The sequence below is a fragment of the Giraffa tippelskirchi genome, chromosome 13 (assembly GCF_054371585.1).
Source record: "Giraffa tippelskirchi isolate mGirTip1 chromosome 13, T2T-mGirTip1v1.2.pri, whole genome shotgun sequence".
In the NCBI taxonomy this organism is placed as follows: Eukaryota; Metazoa; Chordata; class Mammalia; order Artiodactyla; family Giraffidae; genus Giraffa; species Giraffa tippelskirchi.
The window spans coordinates 19,543,383-19,560,528 of record NC_137287.1 but is presented as its reverse complement, the minus strand read 5'-3'; the positions used below and the strand labels follow the sequence as shown (position 1 = coordinate 19,560,528).

Here is a 17,146-nt window from a genome sequence, read left to right as displayed (position 1 = left end):
TTCCACCATTAAAAAAAAAACAACTTGATTTCTGATAGTTTCTTATCCATTCATTTAGTAAATGTTAATGAAATATTTTCTGCTTTCCAAGCACTGTGCTCAGCCACCTGGAATCCATAGATACACGTGTACATATGTGCATACAATTGAGTATGCAAGTAAAAGTACTTGCCCTGAAGGAGCTCATTGATTGGTAGCAAAAATAAATGTGTGAACAACTTGAATTCGCTGTGGCAGGTGCCCTGAGAATTAATACATATAAAAGGATAAACTGTGTAAGAATGTAAATCCAGTAGAAAAGTGAGTAAGGAGTAACAAACCATGGGTGTGGGGGGTCTGCAAAGGCTTCAAACAGGGGCTCCTCTGAACCGAGTCTTCGAGAGTTTGCCAAAGGACCAGAGAAAGAACCACATGGAGCGGTAGAGTAAGAAAAGTTCAGGGACAGGATAGCCTGGTGAGTTCTGCCACACGGGCATGTCTGGGGGTTGCCAGCCCAAGCGAGAGAAGAGGGGAGCAGGGTACAGCTGCAGTAGTAGGCATGGAGCAGTCAAGGAAAACGTCTGTGCCTGAAAAATCACTTGAAACATGAAACGCACGGCCACCTAAAGGTGCCCGAGGCTTAAAGGAGTCAGAGAGAGAAAGAGGGAAACAGGCATGAGAGGAGGGAGTGCATTGAAGGGAGCATTAGAATTAAGGACAAAAGGACTGGGTGACTAACTTCGCTCATTCTGCAAATACACGATTCTCTGTAATGCGCCTCCTGTGTTTATCTCCTTCCTCAGTTCAATCTTGTACCTCACCCTGGGCTCAAGGGTCATTCCCAAGAAGCCTCCTCCAGGCTTTGTGCTTGAATAGCACCTCTTATGCATATCTGTCTTATGTAAGTATCCTTCTAGGCTTGTCTCCATCACAGGGAGGAGTGAATCTGTGCTTTGCTTACCTAGTCCTATTGAGTGCATTGCAGCACTCGGGGAACCTTTGCTATGTGAAAGGATGAGTGGACGATAATGCGTTTATTGGTAGAGGAAATGTAGGAAGTGAAACAGGCCTGCTGGGACAGATAATGGATTGGTTTTAGAGTGTGGTGTTAATATTTTGGAAATAGCTCAACATGGGCAAGCCCAGTAGAGGCCTAGTACTCGGAAGAAAAATCTGGGCTGGAGTAAGGTTTGGTGTTGATCAGAATGTTGGTGTCATGGACATGGACGAGGTTGCCCGGACTGATGGAACATAGAAGGGAATAAGGACAGAATCTTGGAGCCAGTGGGAATAAAGAAAGCTGGAGGAGAATGGGGAGAGATAGGATGTGGAGACCCAGAGAAATGTTTCTACCGTGTGATTGTCTGTCTTCTCAGGTTAAAATAAACTTTTTCATGTCTGCTTCACATGTCTGAGCCTCGGTTTCTTTGTAAAAATCAAATGTTTCCTTCCTTGCACTGCTGTTGTAGGTATAATATGTATCATATTCTCAAGTGCTTGGTATGCTTACCCAGGGCACACTGGTATATAGTATGCATTGTATAAATGGCGTGTCATCATGCAGCATAGGTTTTGAAGTCAGACTTGGGATTTGGTCCTAGTTCTTGCATAGTGTTTGCATCTGTGCAGTGGAAAGGAAACATCGTAGAACTATTGAGGATTGAATGAGATAACATAAAGCTCCTGTCTCGTTGCCTGACATGAGACATGCAAATAGTGGGTGGTGGTATCTTCTATTAACGTTTTTCATTCAATTCAATTAGTAACTTTATATTTTGTACTTTATCTTCTCTTTTTTTAAATGTTTATCTGCTTTTTATAATTTTTTTACCATGCATTTTATTGTTTAATTCTGCATAAACCTGGAATGTGAGCAGTGAAGTTTTAAGTTTTTTAGTAATTAGCTTAGACAATAAATACTTTTTATACCTGTATACCTAGCAATCTAATGAAGATATTCTAGTAACATTGTCTTCAAAATAAAGAGGAAATTGATACTTTTCCTTTACTTCAGTGTAGGTTCCTATTCTTTTTTCTTAATTTAATATAGAGTTTATGTATAGTATTACATAAGTTACAAGCATACAGTATAGTGATTCACAGTTTTTGAAGGTTATGCTCCGTTTATAGTTATTGCAAAATACTGGCTAAATTCTCTCTAAATTTCAGGTTTTAAAAGCCTGTGTTTTTGTTTTTTAAGCTTTTCAGTCTGTTTAATGAAGGTGCTTTTTCCTATCATAGTAACTCTAGTTGTTTATACTATCATTTTCTCCCTGAACTACTCCTGTTTGTTCCGTGGTTCTTTTTCTTCTCTTGCTATATCTCTTCATCCTGGTGGAGATTTAGAGTCTTCTCAGGCACATTCTTTTTGTTTGCTTTGTTTTCTGTTTTTCTTTAACATTAAAAAGAGAAATGTTAATTATTTTATTTCTATTATTAATATTTTGGTGCCATTTTTTCTTTTTCCCTTATAAAAATAAAATTGTGATCTAACTTCATGTATTTTAGGAGCAATCCGCAAATGGCGGGTCTCTGTGTTGCGTGCTGTTAGACCCTCACTATTTTGAAAATAATTTTTTTTGAGCCAGCATCCATTTAAATGTTCGCAAAGTTTCATGTTGAGATTTCTGGCATCTCTGCAGAATGGAAAGATCTGCTGGCACCAAGCTCCAGAGCTATCACCATCCCGGGCTGAGTGGCTGCTGCCCTGTGCTTACTCGCTCATTCTTCCCACTCCCCTCCCATTGGTGGAGAAATATTTTTCTGTACTCCCTAACCAGAGGAATATTTCCCTGAAATTGTGTTTCTACGTGAGGAAGGACCATGGGATTTTTTTTCTAAAGGCAACCTGCTTCACTTGTTTATAAAACCCGATTGGCCCTATTGGCATTTGTATTTCTATGCTATTGAAAGTGGGGGCTCTTTTTCTAATAGTAACAGAGGAGTGTAGAGATAATTTTTTAAGGGGGAGTGATCTGATAGCAGAATTCAGGCTCACGTCAGAGATGGGCTGAGCCTGGAGACAGGAGAGGCCTATGGGAAAGGTTTGGCTGGCTCTGATAACTTGCATCGCAGTCTTACATGGGTTCTATTTTTATCTCCATCTAGTGAAGCTTAGCGGGCTGGTAAGATAGTTGTGGAGCTGAGAAGAAAGGGCAAAATCAAGAGAACTGTCTGTGTCAGAGATCCCCAGGTATACTAGTTTCCCTGAAGAACTCACAGAGCTCAGAAAAGCTGTAATACTCACGGTTATGGTTTGTTACAGCAAAAGAATACAGATTAAAATCAGCAAAGGCCAAAGATGCATAGAGTAGAGTCCAGGAGAGACTAAGAGAAGCTTTCTGTCGTCATCCCCTCTCAGTGCAATCTCTTGGACTTGATTCTCCCAGCAACAGTGTGTGAGAACACATACAAAATATTGCCAAGCAGAGAAGCTCACTCAAGCCTTCGTGTCCTCAGTTTTTATCAGGAGTCAACTGTATAGTCGTGGAACATACCTGCGTGTCAATCTCCAGCACCCTGCAGACCCTACATACATAACTCTGTTTTTCTGTGATTGCAAAGATTTCTGACTCATTTTGTTTTGGGTTCCCTGTATGTTGAGACAAAAAGAGCATGACCCAGGCCCCATGCACCGAAGAATAGATGTTCACCACAAGTCCCGTTGTTATCATAAACGCTGGCATGGCCATGGTTATGCAAAGGAACTCTTTTATCTGGCAGGCTCTTCTGTGAGCTACCGGAGCCCAGCAACCATCAAGGGCTAGTCTTGGAGCTCTTTGCCATGTGCAGCCCAGCCCTGCTGTGCTAACCCTTTTCTGTGTGCCTTCCACAGTGAAAATACCAGGGGAGTAGAGTGGAGACAAGGACATTTAACCCCGGAGTTGTGGAGCAGTGAGGGTTGGACTGGATTCTGGGGTGTTTGTGATACTTTATGGTCCTATGATTCTGTTTTCTTCACCACTTTATAAAACCCCTTGCCCCTTGTCGCCCAGAGAAGAGTACAACGTTCAGGAGCAGGAATACGTTTATTTTAGAGTTTAGGGCTGTTGCTTATAAAGAAATAAAAGGCATCATATAAAATTATATGAGAGAACTAAAACCAAATATATATCAATTTGATTAATGTAAGTGGGTCAAACTAATTTATTTAAAGAAATTCATATTGAATCCTAAAGTAAAACCTAACTGTATGCTATATACAGGGAACCCAAAACAAAATGATTCCAAAATCTTTTCGATCACAGAAAAAAAGAGTTATGTAGGAAGCAAAATTGACAGGATTTAGTGATTTTAGATAATAAGAGCTAGGAGAGACTTGTTTTCTAACTTAAGTAACATCAGATCTATATTCCCCTGATTAGTATTAAAAGGATATCTTGTGACATCGATTCCTTTCCTTTTCATTGGATTTTCTTTTAAAACTTTGACTAACCTTGGCTTAAAGGTCAGTTTGCTGCTTTATACACACTGGACTGATGATTACCCGAAATTGAAGGTGAAATTGCCATGTAATTGAAGGAACATTGGAAGGTGAATCAAGCAGCCCTGAATTCTAAGCTAACTTGCCACTCAGTGGTGTATTACATTTGGAATTTCCCTTAAAAGTGGCAACTGAGACAGTGGTAAAAATGTCGAAAGAAATATGGGTCCTAGAATCAACACTTAACTCTGCTACGTATTAGCTACTGGCGAGTAACTTAACCTTTCTGAACTTCAGCCACTCATCTGCTCAATGGGAGTAATAATGGTACCCCTTGTGGTGTTTTGAGGATGGGTAAGGCAAACTCTCTGAAGCACTAACCAGGGTTAGACACATAAGTGACCAGTGGGTCTCGGCCTTCCTCATTATTGCTGTTGCCATCATTGTTATGTCATGAGTGCCCTCCCTCTAAGACAGGGCCATTTCTCCAGTGTAAATCCAGCTCTATTTGCTTAAAGTAAAACCTCGCACATGCATTTTATGTTTCATTTTTCTAATGTTCTCCCATATAGTGACTGATAGAATGTAATTGGACCATGGCTAAAACTTAAGTCACGTCTGTTTTCCTTTTTAACAAAATGAAGTTTTAATAAGTAGAAATTGTTTCTTTTTAAAAAGCGGAGGACAAGGGAGTGCTTTTATCATTGCTGGTTCTTGCATAAGAATTAATCACTTAAAATTTGGCAATCATGCTTACTTACTGTATTACTTAGAACTACTACTTTATATATCCTACTTTATTTCCAAGTGGCTTTAATTCAGCTAAGATACATAGTTCACTCAGATAAAAGTAATGGCTAGATGAGGAAGCCAGAGAAGAGGGGGAAATGGAATTGGTGGGACAACTGAATCAAGTCAGGGGTGGGTTAGTGCCCACCAGTGAGTGGCATGAGGTCCTGTATTTTATCAGAAGCTCATAGCTGGAGCAGCCTTGAGTCCATGAACCAAAACTTTCCTTGCATCTGTTTCAAAATCTACAACGGACAAGAAACTTTCCTTTTGTTGTGAAATCCAGTTTTGTGTGTCTGACGCACAGTGAGGCCAAACAGACAGAAATGTCGGAGTTTGGAATAGCATATTGCAAGGCCAAGCAAGGAGAATGTTCAGCTGGTGCTCAAAAAGCCCAATTCCCCATGGTTTTCAGGGGAAGAGGTATTTTATAGGCAGAATCGAGGGGGTGGGCTGCGGGCGGCTGGGGATTGGTAACCTGTATCCTGGGAGGAGGAAGCACGACCCGGCCCAGGGCTGTACGGTTGTTTCCTGACTGCCTTTCCTTTGTTTCTGCATTCCCTCCCCTCCCCGAATTGAATCAGCCATTTGGAACTCAGGAAAGGTCTAGGAGGCCAAAATCTTTTTTCTACCAACAAGAAATGGGGGACAGGGGAAAGCTTTTGTATGCGGGAGAACCCCAGGGGGATCTGATAGGTTTCACTTTCTTCACCCTTGCTCCTCCCCATTCCAGAAATTGAATCAGAAATTTAAGAGGCATTCTCTTTTTTAAAAAGTTTATTGAGATAATTTACATGGACAAGTCTCCTTTTAAAGTGTACGCTTTTAGTACATTTCTCAGAGTTTTGTACCCATCACACAATCAGTTGTTGAACATTTTCCTCACCCCAGAGGAACCCTTTTGGTGTCATTCCTCCCACCTCCATTTTCCCATCTCTTCTAGCCATAAATGAAAACTAGTATTTTTGTTTTCTATAGATTTGTCGATATTGGACATTTCGCATAAGTGGAAGCATGTAATATCTGGTCTCTTATGGCTGGCATTTTTGGCTTAGCATAATGTTTTCAGGGTTCATCCATGTTGTATGTAGCATGCTGTATTTCATTCCTTTTTATAGTTAAATTGGATAATATGTACCGTGTTTTGTTTATGTACTCATCAGTTGGTGGATATTTGAGCCTAAAGCGAGATTCTCAATTTCTTCCTTCCTCCAGCCTCCCCATGCAGTCCATCTATGAGTAATGCCCATTCTGCTTTCTAGTTTATGCAACCATTTTGTCTCCTAATGGTCTCCCTGCTTCTGTGCTAGCCTTCCTGCTCTTTTCCACACTACAGCACATGTGACTTCAAAACAAATGGAACTATGTTAGTATGACTTCCCTTTCTAAAACCCTTCGATACAGTGAACTCATTGCCAAGTCCTAGAAAGCCCTGAGGGTGTTGCCAATTCTGAAGGCTTCAGGGAACAGACAGGGCACCGGTCAGTCTGGAGTGGTGGGGCCGGGGCAGCTAGAGCATGCAGCACCGCACCTCAGGATCTTTGTATTGCAAACATTTAAAACAAAATGTTCTTGGTCGTCCCTGCCCTTCAAGATCAGGGCCCAACTCCTTCATGTTATTCACTCTCCCATTTACTACTTTTCAGACCAATTGATCTTTTGGTTCCTGAAAAGTGGCAAACAGTTTTTCTCCTCTAGTCTTTGTGCAGGCCTCACCCACTGGCTGGAATCTTTTCCTGCAAACTCTTTCCATGCTGGCCCTGCCCCTCCTCACCACGCATTCTCTCCTTCCGCCCTCTGTCTTTTAGCTTTTCTGTCAATGAATATACTGTCACTGAGGGCCAGGACCCCATCGGAGAGAGGTGATTGAGGTCTTGAAGAAAGCGCAGGGCTTTCTTTCCTCCTGACATCTTCACCTAATCTACAGAACACAGTTTGGAACCCACAGATCTAATAACAAGTTTTTCTTACTGTATTTGATAAACTACAAGAAATAAACGTGATGGTATATTTTGCTCACACTTCCCTACCATTTTCTCTTTTTTAGGTGCTATTTCAAGTGGTTTCAGGCTGGAAGAGTCTCCATTTGTTCCCTATGACTTTATGAACAGCAGTACTTCACCAGCCAGTCCTCCAGGTTCAATAGGAGATGGCTGGCCACGTGCCAAATCGCCTAACGGCTCTAGCAGTGTTAATTGGCCACCAGGTAAAATGCTGGCATCTTCTTTTGTGAGAGTTTGTTTCCATTAAGATTTCATTACCTCTGGACATAGAAATGATTTGGCCCCAATTCTGTGTGATTGGACTGAACTACACAAAGGGTGGGGAGAGAGCACAGAAATGGCGAATGAGAAGTTGAGCCTCGGGTTTGGGCTTCTGAGTGACCTGGCCTGTTACCAGTGCCTGTATTCTGTGAAGGTGGGGTTAGTTAGTCCAGCACGAAGAAGGATAGAAACTTGTGTTCATTGTTCTTCTCCAGCTGTGTCTAGGGACTGACATGACAGCATTTCCATCTATTGAGGAATCACCAGAAATGCACTTATGGCCTACTTTGTCCAATCCAAGTTGCTGTAGCTTTGTGATTGTGATAAAGCACTTTAAAATGCACTTTTTTTTTTTTTAATAAATTTATTTATTTTAGTTGGGGGCTAATTACTTTACAATATTGTAATAGTTTTTGCCATACATTGACATGAATCAGCCATGGGTTTACATGTGTTCCCCTTCCTGGACCCCCCACCCACCTCCCTCCCCATCCCATCCCTCTGGGTCATCCCATTGCCCTGGCCCTGAGCCCTTGTCTCATGCATCGAACATGGAATGGTGTTGTATTTCACATATGACAATATACATGTTTCAATGCTACTCTCTCAGAACGTCCCACCCTCACCTTCTCCCTCAGAGTCCATAAGACTGTTCTATGCATCTGTGTCTCTTATTCTGTCTCGCATATAGGGTTATCGTTACCATCTTTCAAATTCCATATATATGCACTTTTAAAAATATATAAACCCAGAGAAATTACTTCATGCAAAAATTTGCAAGTTACTCATTAATAACATAATGAGTTAGTTGTGATATTAGTTGTGATGTTAAATCAGCCTTTTAGAGTGTTGGAAAATAATTTGAGAATGTTGGGAAATATTTGAGAATTGCCTAGACTTTAGGAATAAAACTTTGGAATAGTTTATAGTGGATTTTTAGATGATGATTAAGCCTGAACTAATTTTAAGTTTTTATTTCCAGAATTTCGCCCTGGTGAACCATGGAAAGGTTATCCAAACATTGACCCTGAAACTGACCCTTATGTCACTCCTGGCAGTGTCATAAACAATCTTTCAATTAATACTGTGCGGGAAGTTGACCACCTCAGGGACAGGAACAGTGGTATGTAGACGGGTACAACTTAGGGTTTCTGAATGGTGCAGGGCTCAAGGTATACGTGAAACCCTGAGCAACAAGAGTCACTCCAGCCCAACACAGCCCCTGACATCCAAGGGGCTTGTGATAGTGATAACAGAAGTCTCGGTTACCATAGATAACTCTTAACCACTTTTTAATTGATGAGGATTTATTATCACTTGATAGGGTGAACACGTATATTAACTTAGTTAAGTTAACCCAAAGAACCAACAGACATTTGCTTTCCAAGAACTGTATTTACCAATTTTGTAACAAGTTGCCATATTGTGGTTATTAAGAAATGGCTCTTTCTTATGAAAGATGTTATCTTATTATTTGGTTTCACACTCTGGATATTAAAGAACTTTCCTCCGGAGAAGCATTTGGCTTTCTTGGCCTCTTAGAGTGAAAATAAGCAATTTAAGAGCCCGTGCATCTGGATGCGCTTTGCAATGGATTATCACATAAAATCCTCTTCCTCCCTACCATGGAGTTATTTTTCATCATGTACAGAAATGCCACGCACACACGCAATAGAGGAAAGGTGAGCAAAATGAAGGAGGATAGATCTTTGCTGTAACATACATCCTCACCACTATCCCTTTAAACAGCTTGTAATAAGAAAATGTCAAACAGTCAACACTTTCTATTAAATACATAGTTTGTTGACAGATGTTTGCCGTGTCACAGTGGTGAGATAAGAATCCTCATCATTCTAAAGTGGCTGAATTAGCCGACAGCTGTATGTGGAAACACCTGGAACCACTGCTTTCCCAGGAGAATGTGGGCAGTGAGCGCTCCTGGCCTATAGTTAATGAGAGGATCCAGCAGCAGGAACTATTGCAGAGATTCACAGAATGGTCGGGTCTGGAGCTAAACTAGAGTATCCATCAAGGGGATTTGCACCATGGGTTCTGGAGATGGAGAACGTGGAGCACAATGAGGAGGGACAAAGGCCTGGCCCACTGGTGGTGCCGGCGCCAGGGCGCCTCGGTGAGCTGCCCAGCAAGAAGTTACGAGTTCAGAGACAGGCCAGGGACTCAGATGGAGCCTGGTACTGAGAACAAGGCTGGTGGTGCCTCTTGGCAATCTCACTGTTGGGGTGTAGTCTCACGGTCAAGTACAAGGAGATGGGTGGGAGAGGGACCTCTCCTGAGCCAAGGTGGAGGCAAGAAGGAAACTGCCGTCGTGGGCAGCGTGCCTGAGGCCCTGAACACGCCTGTGCCCGTTCCGGGGCATACTCTTCAGCTGCAGGTTCCCTGAATGCATTTGCGCCTCCAGTGCCTGGTCGCCTGCTCTAAAATGATTCACTGGGCTCTTCCCTCGTGTAGGGTCATCCTCATCCTTGAACACCACGCTGCCTTCAACTAGTGCCTGGTCATCCATTCGTGCCTCCAACTACAACGTTCCCCTCAGCAGTACAGCACAAAGCACTTCAGGTGGGCCTCGGCCTCGGCGCACCCGGGCTCCCGGCACCAGAGCCCTCTGATTTTAATCCAGAGTCGTCTTTCCAGGGAGCTAGGAAAGTATACTTCTGAGCTTGGGATGATATTTTTAACAATATTTGCCCCCTTTTAAAGTTTGTCATATCCCATAGTCATTTATTAAAATAATCAGGTTTCACTGAATAGCCATTCCCATCTGAGATTAAATGTAATTTAGTTCAAAGCAGTAGTTCTCAACTATCTGTAGTGAAGGAACTTTTTTTTTTTTTAATGCCCAGTCCTTTGCAGACTGATCACTTTTGTAAAATACAGTAAAGCCTAACTTGAAATCGCTAGAAAAATGATTACAGCCTCGGGGGTTAGAGCAGTGTCAGATTGCTCTCGAGGTTTACAAACGCTCACTGTGAATTTCTCGTACTGTCACAAGCCAGTAATAAACTGTGTTGTGAGCAGTCTTCCCATCACACTTGGAGATGTGCTGGCTTAAAGACATGCTCCTTATGATCAGGTAGAAAAAATAGTTGACAGTGACGGAAGTTAAAAAATTTTTCTGTTGGCTTCTGCTCCCCTGCTTTTTTTTTAGCGTTCCTTTTTATTTAGTTTCCTGTATTCCTGGCTGTGCACTGGACCCATAGGCAAATTGCTTACCCTCTCAGAACCTCTAGAGAGTGTGTGAGGATCAGAAGGAGTACACCATGAGCCCAGCAGACCAGCACTTGGCACAGAGTGGCCCCTGTGAATGTCTGCGGTGAGGACTCCCTGAGTCGGGGCTACTTTTCTCATGAGTGAACAACAGACTGCTGAAATCCAGGGGTCTGAGTGCTGGTCTTGAGGGACTCCTTGTGATTGTTAAGGTGTGGAGTTCCCACTTGCTCTTTGGAGCAGTTCAAAGCAATGTTCAGTGTGTAGTTGTGTTAGCTGGACTAAGGGTCTCACGGGTCTTTAAACTATTGATGAGACAAACAGTCTGTTTTGAGGCAAGGGAGCAGGTTCCTTTTTAAAGTTTATTTTTGTTTGATCTGCTTTTAGTGGGGGAATGGGTACTGTCATTACTTAAATTTTCTCTTTTCTGAAAGCATTTCTCTCCCTTCTCCCCCTCTTTGTTTTCCTCCTTCGAGCAGCCAGAAATAGTGATTCCAAATTGACATGGTCCCCTGGTTCAGTTACAAACACCTCTCTGGCTCATGAGCTGTGGAAGGTCCCTCTGCCACCTAAAAACATCACTGCTCCGTCCCGCCCACCTCCGGGACTGACTGGTCAGAAGCCACCCTTGTCTTCGTGGGATAATTCTCCCCTTCGAGTAGGTGGAGGATGGGGAAATTCTGACGCCAGGTATACCCCAGGTAAGACGACATGCAAGAAGGTGGTTTCTTGTGGTTCATTCACTGAACACCAGCCAGTACCAGGCTAGTTTAACAGAGACCCTAGAAGGAGACTATTGCATTATCCTCTATAAAGTAGGATTAGAATGTAAGCAGCATAAGATTCCTAGTTCATTACTGCCATGCTTTTGAGAGTCTTAAATTTTACTTTAAATTTTGCCCACATTACTTAGGTTTCCCCAGAAACACACCAGTCAGCAATGAAGTTTATAGAATGGGGACCCCTCCTTTCAGAAGCTTCTCAGGAGCTCATCTCATTCAGTGTAGTAACTTCCTGCACATGGCAGGCTTGTGGTGACACCATCTCACATGGAGTAGTATCATCTGACAAACCTGGGGTCAGTGGGGACAGCCCATCTGGGCCTTTAAGAATGGGGCCTGTTTTGGGGTGAAAGCTTGGCATGTACTTAGGATCATCAGAAAATTTGATTAAACAGGGATGTTTCAGAGTGAAAGGGGGTGCTATTAGTTAACCATACAGGCCTAAAAGAGGCTGTCCTAGGAAGCCTGGGACAGATGGTTCCCACCCCGCTGTTGCTTCTCTGAACGGCTAACCTGGGACTTGTACTGGATCACGTCCCCGCTGCCTCCCCCAGCATACACTGCACACACGGCCACAAACACAGCTGAGGGCTCATCTGCGCTCATTTTCTCCCCTGCCCCGCAAGCGCACGAAGTTTTCTTATCTCCAGTCTGAAAATTGTAGTGAAACCTCATTAATAATAATTTCCGATCTTTATACCAGTGATTGGTTGAAATAAAACTTAAAATATTTCCTTAGAGGGAAGGTTTTAATTATGTGAAAAGAACACTCGAGTCTGTTCCAAGTTACTAAATGCAAGTTAGCCTGGTGTCATGTGTGAGCGATTTTTTCAGGCCACAAGCATCTTCTGGGTGCCAGCTCACCGCCTGGTGATGGCCGAGGAGCCCTGACCCTCAGGAGGGTCGATGGAGTCGGGTGGGACCAGAACGCCTGTGTGAGTCAGCCACGTCAGCAGAGGGAGCAGTGTAGGCCAAGGCGCAGAGACCTGGGAAAACACAGGGTTTCCTGTTGAAGTCGGAGCTTGGCAAGGGTTGGGGGCGGTGTTCAGGGAGTGCTGAGTGGCCTCTAGCTGTGACATGCAGCCATCTTCTAAAGTGTTTCTGAGGCTCTTTTGAACAGTTTTAGACAGGAGTGACTGGATCATGTCTTGAAGCTTGGCTGCTGGGAGAGGGAGACGATGCCTTGGGGCCGGACAGGAAAGCCAGATGCAGAGTCCCTGTGGTAGCCCAGACTAAACAAGGAATGTCTGGACGATTGCAGGCTCTTAAATCCCCTCGAACTTTGCACCCTGTGGGACATGCGGGCAAAGTCATCCAGTACCTGAGATGATTGTGAAGTTAGGCTATTCCCCAAAGGCTACCATTTTGAGATAGGTTTAGCTTTATAAATGGGAAGAGCATCTGGCCTTTGGTTCACTCTCCCACCATGATGAGCGGGCAGCCCTCTGAGCCCCTCACCCCCAGAGGCCAAGCCATGTGCCCCAGGAATTAGCTACTGGCCAGAGCTGGAGTGGGGTGGCATCCTGGCCTGCGGGGAAAATACCTCAGGTAGAGGCACAGGTGAGTAAGAAGGAAGGAGACGGATGCCCTGAGCCCAGGTGATCCTTCTGAATCCCTGCAGTGTAACTGGGCTGTGTTTATCCTGAACAGTCATTCAGGCCACAGTCTTGGAAGGCTGACTTGTCCTTTTTCTTCCTTGTTTAGGTTCCAGCTGGGGTGAGAGCAGCTCAGGGAGAATAACAAATTGGCTTGTTCTAAAAAACCTTACACCTCAGGTAAGAACATCAGGTATCCTGGTGGATGGTGTCCTGGTTCCAGGTCACATAGAAGCAAAGGTTTCCATGCTGGTGTAAGTCTGCGATGAGGACTGCCCAGGCCTGGCAGAGAATGGTCTTCGGATACCTCAGGCAGGCTGGTGGTCTGATTCTGTGGTTCTTAGGCTGTGAAATGCACGGGAGCAGATCAAAAACAGAGTCCTAGATCTCACCCCGCAGACCCTCACGTAGCAGACCTGGGCTAGGACCAGGGGTCTGCATTTCTGTCAGGGCGTTCAGATGAGTTTAATGCAGGTGGTCCTTGGACCGCATTTTGAGAAACTGTGTCTGCCCGTTTAGATGAGAACATTTTCTTAGTCCCTGGACGACCCCCTCCTCTGGAGGCTGGGTGTTAAGAGCCCACCCCCCTCCTCCCCAGGGAGCAGTGCCTTGATGAATCCTGTCCTCAGGGCAGGGAAGAGAGAAGACCTGAAGCCACAGCAGGGGCAATGGCTAACTAAGGAATTGGGGATCTGGGGAATATCCAGGAGTCTAGAGGCCACAGAGGTATGGCTCTGGGACCAGTGGAGGTGGGGAGGGAGGCACTGTGCCCCGTGACAGCAGTGAGTCCCAGTGAAGCGTGGCACCAGGACTGAAGGACCTTGGGCAAGAGAGAGAACCAGAGTCCCAGCCTGGGACCACCTCGCCGGATGGTCCTCGCGGCGGCGCATCTAACTGGCAGCTCCCCGGCTCTGTTTCCTAGATTGATGGCTCAACTCTGCGTACTCTGTGCATGCAGCATGGCCCACTGATAACATTCCACCTGAACCTCCCACATGGAAACGCTTTGGTCCGTTACAGTTCAAAAGAAGAGGTAGTGAAGGCACAAAAGTCTCTGCACATGTAAGTTGCCCCTTCTGCGCAGGCGCCTGGAAAATGCCCCTGGGGTCGCAGGTTCGGAATCCTCTTGTTAGGGCCCCCTCGGGTGGCTGGAAGCATAGCCGGTGACCCGGCGCACCACCCCTGGGCCGGCACGGGCGGCCCTGCAGTGAGCACCTCAGAACATCTGCGGCCTCCTGTGTTTTGGCTCCAAGGGCAGCGTTCAGAAGGGAGCACATCACCCCAGATCAAAGTGGCCCTGGAAAGTCCCTTAAATTGCCAGTTAGGAGACAAGACGTGACCTTGCCGCCTCAACAGAGCTGGGTGGCACGTCTGGGTCTGGAGAGCCCTGGGGGCTGTGCCCCACCACGTGCAGCCTCCAGGGCGCACGCTGGCTGGCGGGAGGGCCCTCAGGGTCCTTGTGTGCCCTGCCCTCTCCTTTTCCCCCTCCACGGCGACAAAATACCCCCCTGACTTTGGCTCAGGCCCCTCAGCTGGCCCCTCGTCTTCACCAGGCCTGCTTGTGTCTCTCTCCTCCAGGTGTGTACTGGGGAACACTACTATTCTTGCTGAGTTTGCCAGTGAAGAGGAGATCAGTCGTTTCTTTGCACAAAGTCAGTCTCTGACCCCTTCTCCCAGCTGGCAGTCTCTCGGGTCCAGCCAGAGTCGGCTGGGCTCCCTCGACTGTTCCCACTCATTCTCCAGCCGGACCGATCTCAATCACTGGAATGGTGCTGGGCTGTCGGGAACTAACTGTGGAGACCTTCATGGCACTTCCCTCTGGGGGACCCCACATTATTCCACAAGCCTGTGGGGTCCTCCCAGCAGCAGCGACCCCCGGGGAATTAGCAGCCCATCCCCCATTAATGCTTTTCTTTCTGTTGACCACCTGGGTGGGGGTGGAGAGTCCATGTAACAGTGTAGACTAGACTCACGAACTTCGACCTCAAGCCGAGAAAGAAAGGAGCACTAAGTTGGGCTCGCCGCCTGCAGCCAGGGGCCACCTGTGGGAACAGCTATTCTCTGCACATTTTCCACTTTGTTTTCCCTGAAACATATCAGTTTGAATACTTGAATCATGCAGGCCAATATTATAATGTGAAAAGGTATCTATCTATTTACACTCCCAAATAGCGCCATACATGCTAAACCGTATAGAATGAGCTCACTTGTGTATATTCATCATGTTTAGCCTTTGAGTTCTCTTTTTTTCCCCCCCTTCCTACCCCCCCCATTCATTCTTTTTCTCTTCTTTTTGCAAACACGTTTTTTGGGCTGATAATGTATGAGCTTTTAACTTTGCACTGAAGGGTGTTCTCTCCGTCTACTCGGCAATATGGGGAGGGCAGCTGTTCCAGTGTAAATGTTTACTCAAGGATGTTCTTAAGGTGTGCGCTCTCTACTATGCCTTGATGTTTGCCTACCTTATTGTGGTATCGTGGAGTTTAAAAGATCAAGTTATGATACTGACTTAGGACTATAAATGAAAGTATTGCACCAGTTTTTTCATGTTATAAAACTAAAGAATTTCACTCTGCAGTTTGAAAAACTGTGGCCACAGCTGTGACTTGCAGCCCACCTGCCACCCAGGACGGGCCCTGCACTTTGAATAGGCTTTCCATTTTGTTTTGAAGGTTCCCACGTTGAGCCTTCTTGTTTACAGATTTTTTTGTTTGTTTTTTGAGAAAAAAAAATGTTTACTCTTCCATCATTTAAAAAAAAATTAAAAGACAAAAAAAAAATGGAGGATGATTTAAAAGATGCTTTCTATCTCTGGGAAAAAGGAGCAGCATTTGGCCATGTTCTTTTGTTTTTCTATTCCTGTCCTAAATCAAAGAGCATGGTTCTCAGGAAAACCAGTTCCCCAGTTTAAAAAAACAAAAAAACAAAAAAAAAAACTCCTTGTAGTTTCTTATAGGAAAAAAGAAAAACCCCAACTTTTAGCACTGATACTACATATTGCTCTGTTTAAGAATTTTCTCTGCCAAAAAAAGAAAAAAACAAAAAAATGCTTAAAGCTGGAGTTTGAGATTCTGCTTTCAGATGCTGTCTTTTTATTAGTGAGTGATGATGGTTTGCTAATAATCAATAGGTAATAATTTTTTGTAATCCCATCAAGTGGCTCTCTCTGTTTCCGCTCTCTTGTGACTGTGTTAATGTTTAACTGTTGTACCTTAAAGCCGAAATCAGTAACTATGCATACTGTAACCAAGATATTGGGCTTACAGAATTGTTCGTTGTATAAAGAAAATTTTAAATGTTGTTGCAAACTAACGAGTTATACACCATTTTTAAAATTTCTTTCTCCACTCCCCCCCTTTTTTTGCCCACAAATGGTATTATAATGCTTGCTTAGTCAAAGAAGAGAGACTAAACAAGGGTAAAAATTTTAACAGTACAGAATTTGCCATCATTTCATTGCCTTGATTCTAACTGTTTGTGTCCTAAGATGCAAAAGAAGTCAGTGGCTTTTAACTGTTTACAAATAGAATGTGATTGTAAAATGTACAGTTTGGTTGTGTTTGAATTATGAACTTTCTTCGGATATAATAAACCATGACTTTTTGGCTGCTCAACATTAACTGTCTCTTTTTTGTGAATTTATTTGTACGCTCTTTTTTATAACGAAAGTTTCAAAGTTGCTATGTATGAGGGTTCTCATAGAGCAACTGAGTAAAAAAAATCTAAGCAAATATTTGAACATTTTATCCGAACTTATTCACAATTTCACCCTGAAATAATGTGAGAACAATGGGAAACTGTTGCTTGCTCCTTCCTACCCTCTCTGAGCATCTTTGGGATCTTGTTGCTCAAAACTCTCCTGTGACTTCATCTTCCCCACCATTTGTGCCCATCTCAAGCCTCAGCAAGAGACCATTTGGAACATGAAGCTTAATGACTTGACAGTGTTCTAGTGTTAACTCTCATACCTCTGTTACAAAATGAGAAATGCCACAGCCTGGACTGGCCTTTTTCTTCCCCCTTCACGGCCCTCGCTCCTCACCGCAGGAGCTGCGGGCCAGAACCTGTGTATGTATTTCAGCGTATGAC

The 17,146-nt window shown here is 44.2% G+C and overlaps 1 protein-coding gene across 14 annotated transcripts in view; it reads left to right on the top strand.

Moving 5' to 3' along the window:
* TNRC6A (trinucleotide repeat containing adaptor 6A) overlaps positions 1-16,673 on the top strand; it is a 96,999-nt gene extending 80,326 nt beyond the window's left edge. For 12 of the 14 annotated variants that reach the window (XM_081554475.1, XM_081554471.1, XM_081554469.1 and 9 more), the window contains 7 exons: positions 7,239-7,397; positions 8,438-8,578; positions 9,925-10,032; positions 11,160-11,381; positions 13,167-13,237; positions 13,980-14,119; positions 14,636-16,673. In XM_081554475.1, the coding sequence (XP_081410601.1) occupies positions 7,239-7,397; positions 8,438-8,578; positions 9,925-10,032; positions 11,160-11,381; positions 13,167-13,237; positions 13,980-14,119; positions 14,636-15,011 (1,217 nt within the window). In that variant the 3' untranslated portion in view covers positions 15,012-16,673. Of the gene's footprint in view, positions 1-7,238; positions 7,398-8,437; positions 8,579-9,924; positions 10,033-11,159; positions 11,382-13,166; positions 13,238-13,655; positions 13,784-13,979; positions 14,120-14,635 lie in introns of all 14 variants that reach the window. The other 2 variants (XR_014072597.1, XR_014072596.1) reach the window with 1 other exon arrangement.
* The last annotated feature ends 473 nt before the right edge of the window (positions 16,674-17,146 follow it).